Here is a 14,066-nt window from a genome sequence, read left to right as displayed (position 1 = left end):
CTACAAGTCCACTCAGTCCTACTTCTTGTTCAGCCAATCACTAAGACAAACAAGTTTGTTTACATTTACAGGAGATAATGCTGCCCTCTTCTTATTTACAAGGTCACCAGAAAGTGAGAACAGGCATTTGCATGGCACTTTTGTAGCCAGCATTGCAAGGTATTTACGTGCCAGCTATGCTAAATATTCATATGCTCCTTCATGCTTCGGCCACCATTCCAGAGGACATGCTTCCATGCTCATTAAAAAAATAATGTGTTAATTAAATTTGTGACTGAACTCCTTGGGGGAGAATTTTATGTCCCCTGCTCTGTTTTGCCCACATTCTGCCATATATTTCATGTTATAGCAGTCTCGGATGATGACCCAGCACATGTTTGTTTTAAGAACACTTTCACTGCAGATTTGACAAAACACAAAGAAGGTACCAATGTGAGATTTCTAAAGATAGCTACAGCACTCGCCCCAAGGTTTAAGAATCTGAAGTGCCGTCCAAAATCTGAGAGGGACGAGGTGTGCAGCCTGCTTTCAGAAGCCTTAAAAGAGCAACACTCCAATGCTGAAACTATAGAACCCGAACCACCAAAAAAGAAAATCAACCTTCTGCTGGTGGCACCTGCACTACTTTGGATTGTTATTGAGCAGAATCCGTCATCAGTATGGAAGCATGTCCTCTGGAATTGGTGGTTGACGCATGAAGGGACATACAGTAACTCCTTGCTTAAGTTGTAGTTATGTTCCTGAAAAATGCTACTTTAAGAGAAATGATGTTAAGCGAATCCAATTTCCCCATAAGATTTAATGTAAATGGGGGGGGTTAGGTTCCAGGGAAATTTTTTTCACCAGACAAAAGACTATATTTTATACACACACACACACACACACACACAGTATAAGTTTTAAACAAACAATTGAAAATTTTACACAGCAATGATGATTGTGAAGCTTGGTTGGTGATGAAGTCAGAGGGTGAAAGAGGATGGGTTATTTCCCAGGGAATGCCTTACTGCTAAATGATGAACTAATACTCAGCTAACTAACCCTCAAAGGTTAACACATTGTTGTTAATGTAGCCTCACACTCTACAAGGCAGCACGAATGGAGGGAGGAGAGACAGCATGGCAGAGAGAGATAGAAACACACACCCTATGTGTGAGAGAGACATGTGCATTGCCCCTTTAAGTACACTGACCGCACTCTAAGTACACTGCCTTTTTAAGTAGATTAGCAAGATCAGCTGCTGCCAGCAAGCTCCCTCCCTCCTGAGCCCTGTGGTGTTGTCCCCCCCCCACCGCTGTGAAGATACAGAAGGGGGGGAGGGGAGGGGAGGACACCCTGACATTGGCACTCCTCTTCCCCCCACCTCTGCACAGCAAGCAGGAGCCTCCCAGGAGCAGCTCCAAGGCAGAGGGCAGGAGCAGCACATAGCAGTGGGGGGAGGGACAGCTGAACTGCCGGGCAATTGATAGCCTGCTGGGCGGCTGCCACACAGGGAACTTAGGGGAGTGGGGAGTTGATGGAAGGCTGACGGTCCACCCTGGTTCCAAGCCCCCACCAACTAGCTCCAATGCGCTGCTCTTTCTGCAAGCAGTGAACAAAGCAGTTGGCTGCCAAACAACGTTATAAGGGAGCATTGTGCAACTTTAAACGAGCATGTTTTCTAATTGATCAGCAACGTAACAACAAAACAACGTTAACCGGGATGACTTTAAGTGAGGAGTTACTGTATGAATCTTTAGCGCATCTGGCACATAAATATCTTGCAATGCCGGCTACAACAGTGCATTAAAAACGCCTGTTCTCACTTTCAGGTGACATTGTAAACAAGATGCAGGCAGCATTATCTCCTGCAAATGTAAACAAATGTGTTTGTCTGAAGTATTGGCTGAACAAGAAGTAGGACTCAGTGGACATGCAGGCTCTAAAATTGTACATTGTTTTAATTTTGAATGCAGTTTTTTTTTTATATAATTCTACATTCATAAGTTCAACTTTCATGGTAAAGAGACTGCACTACAGTACTTGTATTAGGTGAATTGAAAAATACTATTTCTTTTGTTTTTTTATAGTGCAAATATTTGTAATCAGAAATAAAAAGTGAGCACTGTACACTTTGTATTCTGTGTTGTAATTGAAATCACTATATTTGAAAATATAGAAAACATCCAAAATATTTAAATAAATGGCATTCTATTATTGTTTAACAGTGCAATTAATCAAGCGATTAATCATGACTAAAAAAATTAATTTTACGATTAATCACAATTTTTTAATCGCTTGACAGCCCTATTATTTAATGTTACAAACAACAAAAATGTCTGAAAGACTATTTTCCCAGTTTGTTTTATTTTGTAGATTTTTTACAGCACTTTGTATGTTGTCAGTTAGGCCCTGACCAATGGGACTATTCATGTATATAAGTGTTCGCAGGATTGGGTCCTTTGTGTGGGTCTTTCTTACAGCAAAACCACAATCAAGATTACACCCCACTGTGCTATGTGCTGTACAAATATACAGTTACTGTCCTGAAGAGTTTCATTCTGACTAGATTTCAAGTCGACAGTATTGCTCTAAATTAAGTGCTGGTGAATCAACACCTGCTGCCTACCCCCTCGATTTTTCATGCCTCACATCCTAAAAAGAGGTCCAAAAATGAACAGGTCCAAAAACGTTTCAAAATGGTCTAATGTAAACAAATAGACTTCTACTAAGGGTCCCCTTCAGATACGAAAAATATAACTTTACTAATATAAATATACTTTTACTCATAAAATTGCACCTTATTCAATGACTTTTTATAAAGTAAGGTACTACCTGATGAGAGTAAGAGTATGAATCTGGTACAGCCTAAATAGACAACATAGGTACATGACATACAGAATCCTTTTGCAGTCTTTGCCACCTGGATTCAGCATTCATGGGGTGAGAGTTTGTGCTTCGGTTCTAAAAGGGGAAGCAAAGAACTCGCAGTCCAAGATGGCAGGAGGGGGCTAAAATGGCTTTAAACTACCTTTATGCCCACCCAATCCTGAGCTGCTCTCAGGATGGCTGGACACACACACACACACACACACACACCCTTCCCCCAGACATAATTTAGCCAGCGCTGGGGACCTAAGTTACCAGAGCCTCCTTGGGCTGCACAAGAGCTGCAGGGCTGCCCAGAAACCCAGTATCTGACACACTCCTGCTGCCCCCAATATACTCCTATGGCAGGGCTTGTGATGGGGTCCATGGAGGACAGCCTGAGACTGTCTCCACAGTGCCGGCAACAGAAGAATTCTCCCACCACCAGAACCAGGAGCCCGCAGCCTCAAAAGTCCAGAGCAGGAGTGAAGTTCTCACTTATAGAGTCTTATTAGCATACCACATCATCTTCTCCTTTAAAAAACATACAACCCACACATAGCCCTCTGAAATAACTTCTTTTCTGCTAAGATAAATCATAACGAGGTTGTTATGGGTTTGGTTTGGTTTGGTTTTTTCAGGTGAGGGAAGGAAGAAAAAAAAAAAAAGGTGAAAAAACTTTCAACTGTTTTATGAAACACAACACACATAAAATGTAAGTATATTTATCCCTCAGACACAGAAAGGCACAGGTTATCCAAAAGGAAAAGCTTGCAATTCTGTAAGTAGAACATAATTTTGTCCTCAAAAATCTGTCGCTTGCAGGACCAATCAGCATTCTGTTTCACTTCATTAAACCGAGTTTCATGCAATGCACATTTTCCTTGAATAACCTGAAAAAAATGATTTCCTGCACTTTGAGATGAACACACACCCTTTCTATCTTGTTACTCAACAATTCTTGACACAATGCTTACATTTTTATATTAGATAATAGTATTTGTTCAGTGTTTCCCAACCTTTTCCAGTCTTAAGGCACACGTACTTCAATAAAAGATTTGTGGCGCACCACAGCCCCACGCTAAAATCATCATAACAAAACTTACTTTTCATTATAAATTTGAGCTAGCCTTGATATGCAGAATCGCTTAATCCCGGCAGGAAATGTTGACAGTGCAACTCGGAGCTCTTGCTCCACTGATCTCATATGCTCTCTTTGCTTGTTTTTTATGTAATTCAGGCTTGAAAAAACTTAACTTGCACAGGTACGTTGTTGAAAATGGCAACAAAATGGAGATTACCGTGTATTCATCTGCCAATGTCAACCAGAATGAGTCCACAGGCATATTGCCAAACTTACTTTTAAAAGAGTGGTCCATCCTTAATTCAACAAGTTGCTCTTGAGTCATTATTGTAAGATTCTTAGCACTTTCCATTGCAGAGGAAATTCAAGGATCCCAGACCCAGTCGAAATCTTCTATTTAGGTTGAAGGGAAATATAGGCTGAATTTTTCTTCCAGACTTTTCAAATGCTCAGAAAAGGCATTGACCAAAATACTACCAATGGGATCTGCTGTGCTTTCCAGGGTGAACATTTCTATTGTGCCTTTTGCTACTTTTTTCACATCAGAGGGCTAACTTAGATCTAAACTCATGCAAGTTTATCCATGCAAGAGACAAGATCCTCATTTCTACCTTGCATTTTCCTGTTCAGTTCGTTGAGGTGGTGAAATATATCAGCCAAGTAGGCAAGTTTTGCACACCGTGCCACATCAGCGATTAGGTCCATGTGTGTGGATTCCTCCAAAGCTATCTTTAACTCCACTCTGAGCTCATACAAACATGAGAAAACTTTTCCATGGAAAAGCCAGCGTATTTCTATGTGAAAAAATAAATTCTGGTGTTCTGCTCCCATTTCCTCACACAACAACGAGAAAAGGCAACATTTTAAGGACTGTGATTTTATTAAGTTCACGATCTTTACTGCTCCATCTAACACTGAGGAAAGTTTTTCTGGCAGTTTTTTGGCCACGACAGCTTCATGGTGCAGGAAACAGTGGGTCACCAGCACATCTGGATTTTGTTCTTTGACCTTGCTTACAAACCTCTTGTCTTTTCAGTCATGGAGGCAGTTCCGTCTGTGCAAACACTAAGACAATTTTTCCAGTGCAATTCTCCCTCCTCAAGGCAGGTCATTGTCACCCTGAAGATTTCCTCTCCAGTCATGTGACCTGGCAGTTGTCTGCAAAATAAAAAATTTTCTTTTATACTATCTCCATCAACATACCTGACATTAGCCAAGAGTTCAGTGTGATTACTGATATCTGTTGAGTCAGCAAGCCACAATGCAAATTTTCCACTTGATTTGATTTTTCTCAGAGCACAGTCTCAATGTCAGCTGAGATCATCAATGTGGCGACTTATCATATTATCTGAAAGGGGAACTTTTGCGATTTCATTGACTGCATTTTCACCTAACGTTACTGTCATCATTTCTTTGCATGCTGGTAAAATTAGTATTTCTACAACTGTATAACGGCTTTTTCACCTTCGCTACAAGTAGCGAAGTAGCTTGCTTCCAGTGGTTTATCAGAAACTGCTACAGTCTTTCATCATTTGCACTTGTTTTTCAGTTTGATCCTTCAAACGCTCAAAAAAATATTTTCCCTTGTTGACAAGGGACGGATGTTTGCTTGTAAGGCATCATCATTTGGCATGACTGCATGGCTTGAGAGTTTCTCCCCCCACACACAACACTGTCAAAGACAGCAAGATGGTTCAGCTGTAAATGAAAATCCAAATTGCAAATAACTCTCACCGTAGCGTTGGCTCACCACTTTGACTTTCTTATGTTCATGTTCAGCTTCATGTGAAGGTGCTAGATTCTCTTTTCTTCAAATATTCGTCCATTTACAAGTCTTCAAATCAAAATTCAGCACTGTTACTTAACAGTTGATAAGAAAACACAGCTACCATGTGACACCACACAAAGAGCAAAGCAAGGTCATTTGAGCGTAGCATGCGTAATGTCTGTCTCACATGCATACATCCAAAGAGCAATAGCACAAAATGCAAATTAAAATAAATGAGATTTTTTTTTCCTCCACACAAGTGACTTTTCCAAAATTCTGTGGCACACCTGTTCTTGCCATGGCACACTGGTTGGGAAACGCTGATCTATTTTAATTATTGTAGTCCATTCAATCCCTATTTCCTAGGATTTTCTTCAGCTTCAGGCATGTTGGGTCAGTTCTGTCTCACATTGATATTTGGTAGCCACTAACACAAATCACCTATTTGTAGTATTCACATATACCAGGGGTCGGCAACGTTCGGCACGCGGCTCGCCAGGGTAAGCACCCTAGCGGGCCGGGCCAGTTTATTTACCTGCTGACGCGGCAGGTTTGGCCCCACCGTGGCCAGCACATCCCTCGCCCGCGCCGCTTCCCGCTGCCCCCATTGGCCCGGGACGGCGAACTGCGGTGAGTAGGGGCCGTGATCGGCCGAACCTGCCGCGTCAGCAGGTAAATAAACTGGCCCGGCCCGCTAGGATGCTTACCCTGGCGAGCCGCATGCCGAACGTTGCCGACCCCTGACATATACTATAGTTAGAACGAGAGGGGAAAAAACTAAGTTCAATACTGAAGACTGAAAAGTAATATGAAGTAGCCAGCTTTATACAGAACCAAGTTATATGATGCCCTGCCCACTTTCTAGAAGTTTCCACCTAACAATTCACAACTCCACCAATTTCCATCTCTTCAACAATCAATGGAAGTTGCTTCTGCACAAAAATCACATCCTTTCCCCAATCAGCAATAACCTCCCCATTACAGACAGTGCTATAACTTACTTATTTTTTCTTAACAGGCATAATAAGAACCTTGATTGTTTTCATCACTTCCCTTTGAACTTTCTAGAAAAATTTACGGTTTCATTCACAGATTGAAACTAGACCCTCAATATGTTACTTACTATTTAAAAAATGTTCAATATATGTTATGTGCACGTGAATACTTCAGTGATCTAGAAGTTCAAAAAATGAAATCCCAAGAAAACCCAGGAAATCAAACAAACACAGAGTTGCTTTCTTCATGCAAAAATCCAAGTTCTTCCACAGCCCTAAATTGTAGAAGTCACATTGCAATCCAAAATAAAGATTTTATGGATTTCATTTACCAGGACTATGAAAAGGTGTTATACATCGCATAATATGCATCTCTTCTAGAGTCCTGGACTTTCATCCTTTCCCTTAAGAAATCTTACAAGCTCATACTTTGGAACTCTTTATAAAATGCATATGACACCTGCAGAACTTCATATTTACCCACAAGACCTAGCAGTGAAATTCTGCAGAGCAGGCCCTGTACTTCTTGGGCTTTGCTGCTAATGGGAGCAGACTCCTTGGCATCACTAAATATAGCTTTAGAAAAGAAGGAGAAGACATGCAAACCAAGCATACACACTCCCTGCCCCCAATATTTTGTTGCTAAAAGAGCAGTAGCTGGTTACAGCTTTACAACTTCAAAAAAAAACAAAAACCAAAAAAAAAAAAAAAACCCTCTGATCAGTACATAGTAACTAACTAAACACTATGAAACATTTTTAATTAACTATCAATTTTTTCAGTTTAGCGACTTTCTTTACCATTTAATACATTATTATATAAGCAAACAGGTATTAATATTTTAGGATTTTTTTAAAAAATGTCTTTCCAAATCTAAGCTAGTTATTAATGCTAGAAGACTGATTTAAGATACAAGAAGGTGGAAAATATATATATATATATATATATATATATATATATATATATATATATATATATATATATATTTATATTTGAATGCATACACTAGCAAGACAGTTGTTTTGACTATGATGCAGGTAGTACAGCTACAGAATAAGATTTTGATCTTTCCCTTTAATGAAAATAATCAAGTATTTTTTCACAGAATTACAGGTGCTTGATTCTGCAACATTTACTCATTTGAATAGTCCCACTGATTTCAACAGGGCAGCTTGCATAAGTACAAGTATCAGAGGGGTAGCCGTGTTAGTCTGTATCTACAAAAACAACAAGGAGTCTGGTGGCACCTTAAAGACTAACAGATTCATTTGGGCATAAGCTTTCGTGGGTAAAAAGAAGTGAGGTTTAGTCTTTAAGGTGCCACCAGACTCCTTGTTGTTTTTGCATAAGTACAGATGACTCACATGAATTCAGACTACAGACAGTTCCCAGGTTTGTTCTAAAAGTATTACGGACCCGATCATTAGAGTTGTGGGTACTCTATGCCTCGTAGGACTGGGTCCTAAAAATAGTTAAAACTAATGATTAAAAAAAAAAAAAAAAACAGATCTTAAATCTGCAGGCCAAATTCTGTACCCATTTTCAGCTAGTACAGATCCATGGTGTGACTGAAAGCAGAAGCTGGCCCCAGCTATTTGTTTTTATTACTAATAATAGCCACATGATAATAAAAAAGTATCTATGTACTTTAAAAAAAAAGGAAAAACTATATTTACTTTGGTGATTACCTGATTGGGTCGTCCTCCTACAATATTGAATCCCAAAGTATCATTTTCTCTTTGTAGCATGATGGTTAATGGCTTAGATTCTCCTCCCTAAGAAAAAAGGGGTGAAATGCTAATTTAAAAAATGTTACATGAAAAGGGTATGTATCAATGTTCTACAGCTTTTCACTGTGGAAAATGCAACACAAACAAGCTGAATGGAAAACTCTGATTTAAAATGGTGCTACATACTTATAAATGACATAGGAGTTTACACGATGGAAAAAACAAATACCACTGAAATGTAACAGGTACTTTGAAGAGCCCAAGGACCTGATTTTCATAGGTGCTGAGCACACAAAACTTTAAGTTAGTGGATCTGGGAGTGCTCAGCACCTCTTGAAATATGGCCCCAAATGTTTGTGTACCTTTAAAACAAGTCCCTGTATATACTAATTACATTAGATATTAAGCTTATGAGGTGAAATCCTGCCCTAGTGAAGTCAATAGGAGTTTTCTCATTGATTTCAATGGAGCCAGGATTTCAACCATATCTCTGCCTCTTATCATTTCCAGCTCCAAAAGCTGGTTCTATACAGATTCCACAGCAATTCAAAGGGGGGGGGGGGGAAGAGACATCTTTTCTCTCTTCTTTTTTTCTTCACAGCAAAGTAAAGCAAATAAGCTAGAAAACACACACAAAAATCCTAGATGTGATTTTATAAGTCACACAAAAAAATAGTGAAGAAACCAAAGTTAAAAAATAATAATATATGAAAAAAAACCTATTTCCTTAGGTAAAAATGGTTAAATAATTTTCTAAATCATACTAAGAAAACGAAAAAGATTATCACAGGCCTTTCTTTAGCATAGTAATTTAATTTATTTTGAATTTTCACATATAAGACCAGTTGTATTTCAGGAGACATAATCCCTACAGAAAATTTTTATTCAGCCTGTACCGAGTAAAGTAAGATTGTGGTTTGTCATTCTCTATACATTGGTAAATTTAAGCAATTTTGACAAGTAAAGAAAATGTACATTTTAAAATATTCAGAATATAATAATGAATGTGGATGCACTCTGATATCCAAACAGATTTTTATTAACTGTGGCAGTGAAGTTTTATATTACAGCATGATACATTTTAAATTAATGAGGAACATTTTTTACTTTATTGATGGTTTTTCTTCCAAATGAGCGTTTTATGAATTTTCCTTGTCTTCTGCAACATATTTCTCTGAGGCAGTACATACAGCAGCACCTACTGGTAGTGACAAGAAATGATAGATATTGAATCATTTCACAAGAGGACTGCCTTCTTGTCAATGTGCCAACTTCCTTTTAAAATGTCCTTTTTAAAATCCTGTTCTTTCTCACCTCCTCCCCACATATTACTATTTTTCTTGCACACTGGGCACTTCACTGCAATCATTGCTGGCTCTCTTCATTCCATCTTGTCATATCTTCCCAGAGGTGAAGCAGATATATGAGCATATCTTCTAAAGCCAACACCCCAACCCCATGGATTAGCCACCAGGAGGAAGTAGCAAAAAAAAAAAAAAAAGATTAAGTATTCAAGTTCCTAAAACACTAAGTATTTTATTTCCAATAAGCCTTGAATTTATCATCTTAATCCTGGACATAAAAATTCTGAGAACTTGAATCAGTGTCCCAAATGTAAGTCTCTTTTATAGCAGTTTGAAGTTCAGCATATCATACTAGTTCAGAAGCCGACCAGACTACGCAAATCTTTTCCTCTGGATTTTGCTTCAAAAGAGTCAATAAAGATTTTGGAAGAAAAGTCTCTTGAGTGGCGCTTAAGTTCTATTAAATCACTTCTCACCATGGTTGCAACCAACAATGTCAGACTCTGCACAGCAATCCTTCAGACAGGAATTAAAGCTTTACAGAACAAACCCTTTAGCATGTTAAGCCATCTCACCAGTAAAATGTGTCTGTTTATTCAATCAAAAGCAGGCAATTCAATAAGCAATGCCATCTGACTTGGCAAAGGGCTGAAGCAGCAGCGCTGGTCTCTAATGTCAAAACTGCCAATCATTATGCCCTTCTCCAAAACTAAAGACATTTCTGTGTCCCTCCAGAACTGTTCCTAAACTATAAACTATTCTAATGTTTTTAAACAACAAACTGTTTCCCAAGCTACTTCTTAATAATGTAATTATAAGAAAAAAATATCTGTTAGCTCCATATTTATCTGAAACTGGAACCCCATCTAAAGAAAACACAGTACCAGCATTAATAAGGTCACACCCAGCTGGATGAATTGTGGTCTGATCCGGACACCCTGCCCTGGAAGATATGCATTCAAATTTGTTTGTTGTCAGCTAAGTTGAAGCCCTTTCCTCTCACTTGTGTTTCCCTCTCACTCCAGACAAACCTGACATGAGATCCTCATCCAAACTGAGTCACTGGGAACTACCATGGGCTGCTGGTGTGCAACCCCTAGAGCCGCCAGATTCTTAAACTACAAAAGGAGACATGAAACACGTAACCTAAAAAGACTCACGTAATTTATGACTGCATTTTAGGCTCTTCGTTTGCACTCTTAAAGAAAATGAGAGAGCCAGAAAGAATCTGCTGAAACTGCTTTCACAGCTCTTGAAAGATGACGAGTTTTCCAGGCTGAATGAATGGGGGGATGAAATGCAAAAGTTTGATTTACATCACTTTAAGTGTTTCCGGACTTTTCAAGCATCGGCACAACAAGAGAGAGCTAGGTTTTAGTGGCACTAACCTGCCATGGGTTAACTGACTGCCTCTCTGCCTTTGGGGGTTTTCTAGGGGACCGCACCAAACTGCAGGGGCTGAAAGTGCAATCCCAGGTCCAGGTGCAGTGTGGTGGGCAGAGGCTACAGTGTGGGTCAGCTCGATTTGTATTTGCCAAAAGCGACCACACAAGTAGGGATGGAATAAATGCCACAAAGAGTCCAGTCTCTGCTCGGGTAGGTCTGCTGACTGCAGCAGAGTTTGGCTTGCAGAGAATCTGGTCCCAAGTCGATAGGGTCGTTGGCAGTATCGCCCACGATCTGATAGCATAGGGGCTGGAACTAGGGGTGCTCCCGCACCCCATGACTTGAAGTGGCTTCCATCACATACAGGGTTTGTTTGGTTCAATGGCTCTCAGTACCCCCACTATGCAAATTGTTCCAGCGTCCCTGTCTGCTAGGCACCCTCCAAGGAGCAGCCTTGGCATAGAGGAGATCGCAGTGTAAAGACAGGCAGCCGGGTCACACCACACCAAACAGCGAGCTGAGGGGAAGGGGGCTGCTCACTTCAGAGCCCGCCAGGCTGGGCTCCTGCGGCCCCCAGCCCGCTCACTCCTTCACTCACCTTGCAGGGGTGGCTGCCGGCCAGGTTCCTGGTGATGCTGCTGATGTGGCTCATGTACTGGTTGAACTTCACCTGGTACCTAAGCGCCGTGAGCTGCACCTCGCTCTGCAGCGCCGCGAGCTGAGCCAGCAGCGACTTCTCCCTCTGGCTCCACTTCAGGGCCTGTCGCTTCAGCTCCTGCTCCAGGCTGGCCCTCTGGCCTTGCAGGCTGCTGTTCTGGCTGCGTAGCGCCCGCAGGCAGCAGTGCCCCCCGCCCGGCTGCGCGCCCCCCGCCCGGTCCCGCTGCAGGAGCACCAAGCCGCAGCCCTGCTGGCAGATGCCGGCCGGGCGGTGCTCGCAGCTCTCCCGCATGTGCGCGTCCACGTCCTTCAGGCTGAGCACCTCCGGGCAGCCCTTGTGGCGGCACCGGGCCGGGCTGTAGTCGCACATCTCGACGTGGGCGGCCAGCTGGTGGAGCCGCACGGTCCGGCCGCAGCCCCGCGGGCTGTAGTCGCACTTGATCTCCAGCTTCTGGATGAGGCTCCTGAGCGGCAGCACCTGGTGCAGCTCCTTGGCCGAGATGGGCTGGCACTGCAGGGGGCACAGGCGCCGCTGCACCGCCCAGGGCAGCAGGCAGCCGGCGCAGAAGACGTGCCCGCACGGCGTGGACAGCGGCTCCTCCAGCACCTTGCTGCACAGTTTGCACTTGAGATCCGGGTCCACGGGCTCGGCAAAGCGATCCAGGTCAAAGCCCATGGCTGGCGGGGGGGCAGAGCGGGCTGGGAGCACAGCGGGGGGAGCAACTTTCCAGGGGCTGCGGCTGCTGCTGCTTCTCCTGCCAGCCCGGCTGCTGATGCAGGCAGCGCAGCTCGAACTTCCAAGGAAAGGGGGGGGGGGGTGAAGAGGGGCAGGGCAGCGCAGAGTTTGTTTGGTTTGAAGTTTTCAGCTGCTCACCATGTCCCCTGACCCTACCGTATTAACTCTAATAGGAGCTACGGCCCAATACCGCCCACCACCACCGCCCTTTCGTTGCATCCCTCCTAGAAGGGAAATGCAGCAGGACGAGGAGGGAAGAAGCTGAGATCTGCCAGTCTCAGAGTCACGCCTGCAGAATGAGGGGAAAGCAACCACGCCAGCTCCCTTCCCTGTGCAGGAGGGGAGCCAGGAAAAGGGGTGGGGGGAGATGCACGAAAAGGGCAGAAGGGAGCTGCTGGCATGCCAGGCAGACGATAAGCCCACACACAAAGTTGGAACTGTTTCACTCCCAGAGATCTTCTCCTTGGCCCTCTGGGGTGCTTGGCTGCTGGGACATTCCTCCCACCCACCAGCAACAGTAGCTTAAAGTCTTTTTTATTATGTCTCTTAGAAAAGGGAGTGAAAAACAATCCCAAATGAAGCGGCAGAAAACCACTGGAATTACAGGTTATTTGGGTAGCTAGTGTAGGGAGCACAGAGTAAGGGAAGGGCTAGTTGCCCAGCTGGAGATGTGGCCTGCTGGAGGGCTTTCCCCTGCAGCTATAGTGGCTCAGAAATCATGGGAGGAGGACTCTCATTACAGTCCCAAATTTATGCACAGCTCTTTGGACTGTTGTCCTCAGTGTATGTTGTTTAAGGCTGGATTGTGAAAATGTGAGCGAGGAAGACTGTCTGGTTGCTGAAAAGAGGAAGCATTTTAAACTCCCTGCACTGATTTCTTTCTTTCTTTAGTTTTTACTCTGTTCCTCCTTTTTGGGGCTGTTCCCCACCTTTGCAACTGAAAGCAGTGTAGATTGGTTGGATGCTAAAGCAGTAAATGGCACCAGGCAAAAAATAATGCCATCAGTGAGGTGGAGTTGTTTGTAGATCTCCCTTAAACAACAACACATGTATAAAGAATGCTGCCATTTTAAGAACAACTAAATATGTGAAAATCTGGAAATTCATCATTAAGAATCAGTCACCAACCTGACTTCTGCCCCTGCATCGCTGCACACACCCAGCAAAATATATTGAAGTCTGAAACCCATAACATGTTCACCACATGACTTTACTATGGAAAGCATAGGACCAGATTGAGCCTCCCAGGAGGGAGCAGAGAAAGATCTGGGAGGTTTCCTCAGTTAACTGGATCAGGGGTGTGGCAGCCTAGCCCATGCTGCAAGGGCCAGTAGAGGCTGGTTCAAGATTCACATATCTCAGGGCATTTGCTGGTAGTTACAGTTATCCATGTGGAGCCACAGTGTCTTCTGACCAGTGGAGACCGCTGCCTCTGCCCTCCTCGGTTTCCAGCCATCATGGCTCCAACAAAGCCACTTAAGTATCTCTGAAGAGAAGACATGAGAGGCAGTGACATTGTGGCAACTACACCTTTCCCACGCAGAGAGGGGAATCCTGCA

The 14,066-nt window shown here is 42.8% G+C and overlaps 1 protein-coding gene across 2 annotated transcripts in view; it reads right to left on the bottom strand.

Annotated features, from left to right (window-relative positions):
* The window catches only part of PDZRN4 (PDZ domain containing ring finger 4), a 375,414-nt gene extending 362,967 nt beyond the window's left edge, over window positions 1–12,447 (bottom strand). The window contains exons 1-4 of one of the 2 annotated variants that reach the window (XM_065415695.1): window positions 12,033–12,447; window positions 11,967–11,994; window positions 11,713–11,920; window positions 8,383–8,469 (exon numbers count right to left, since the gene is read on the bottom strand). In XM_065415695.1, the coding sequence (XP_065271767.1) occupies window positions 8,383–8,469; window positions 11,713–11,920; window positions 11,967–11,994; window positions 12,033–12,447 (738 nt within the window). Of the gene's footprint in view, window positions 1–8,382; window positions 8,470–11,712 lie in introns of both variants that reach the window. The other variant, XM_065415687.1, reaches the window with a different exon arrangement.
* Between the last annotated feature and the right edge of the window lie 1,619 nt (window positions 12,448–14,066).

This window comes from Emys orbicularis, chromosome 1 (genome assembly GCF_028017835.1).
Source record: "Emys orbicularis isolate rEmyOrb1 chromosome 1, rEmyOrb1.hap1, whole genome shotgun sequence".
NCBI lineage: Eukaryota > Metazoa > Chordata > Testudines > Emydidae > Emys > Emys orbicularis.
The sequence above is the reverse complement of the archived record's forward strand: the minus strand, read 5'-3'. Positions and strand labels throughout refer to the sequence as shown.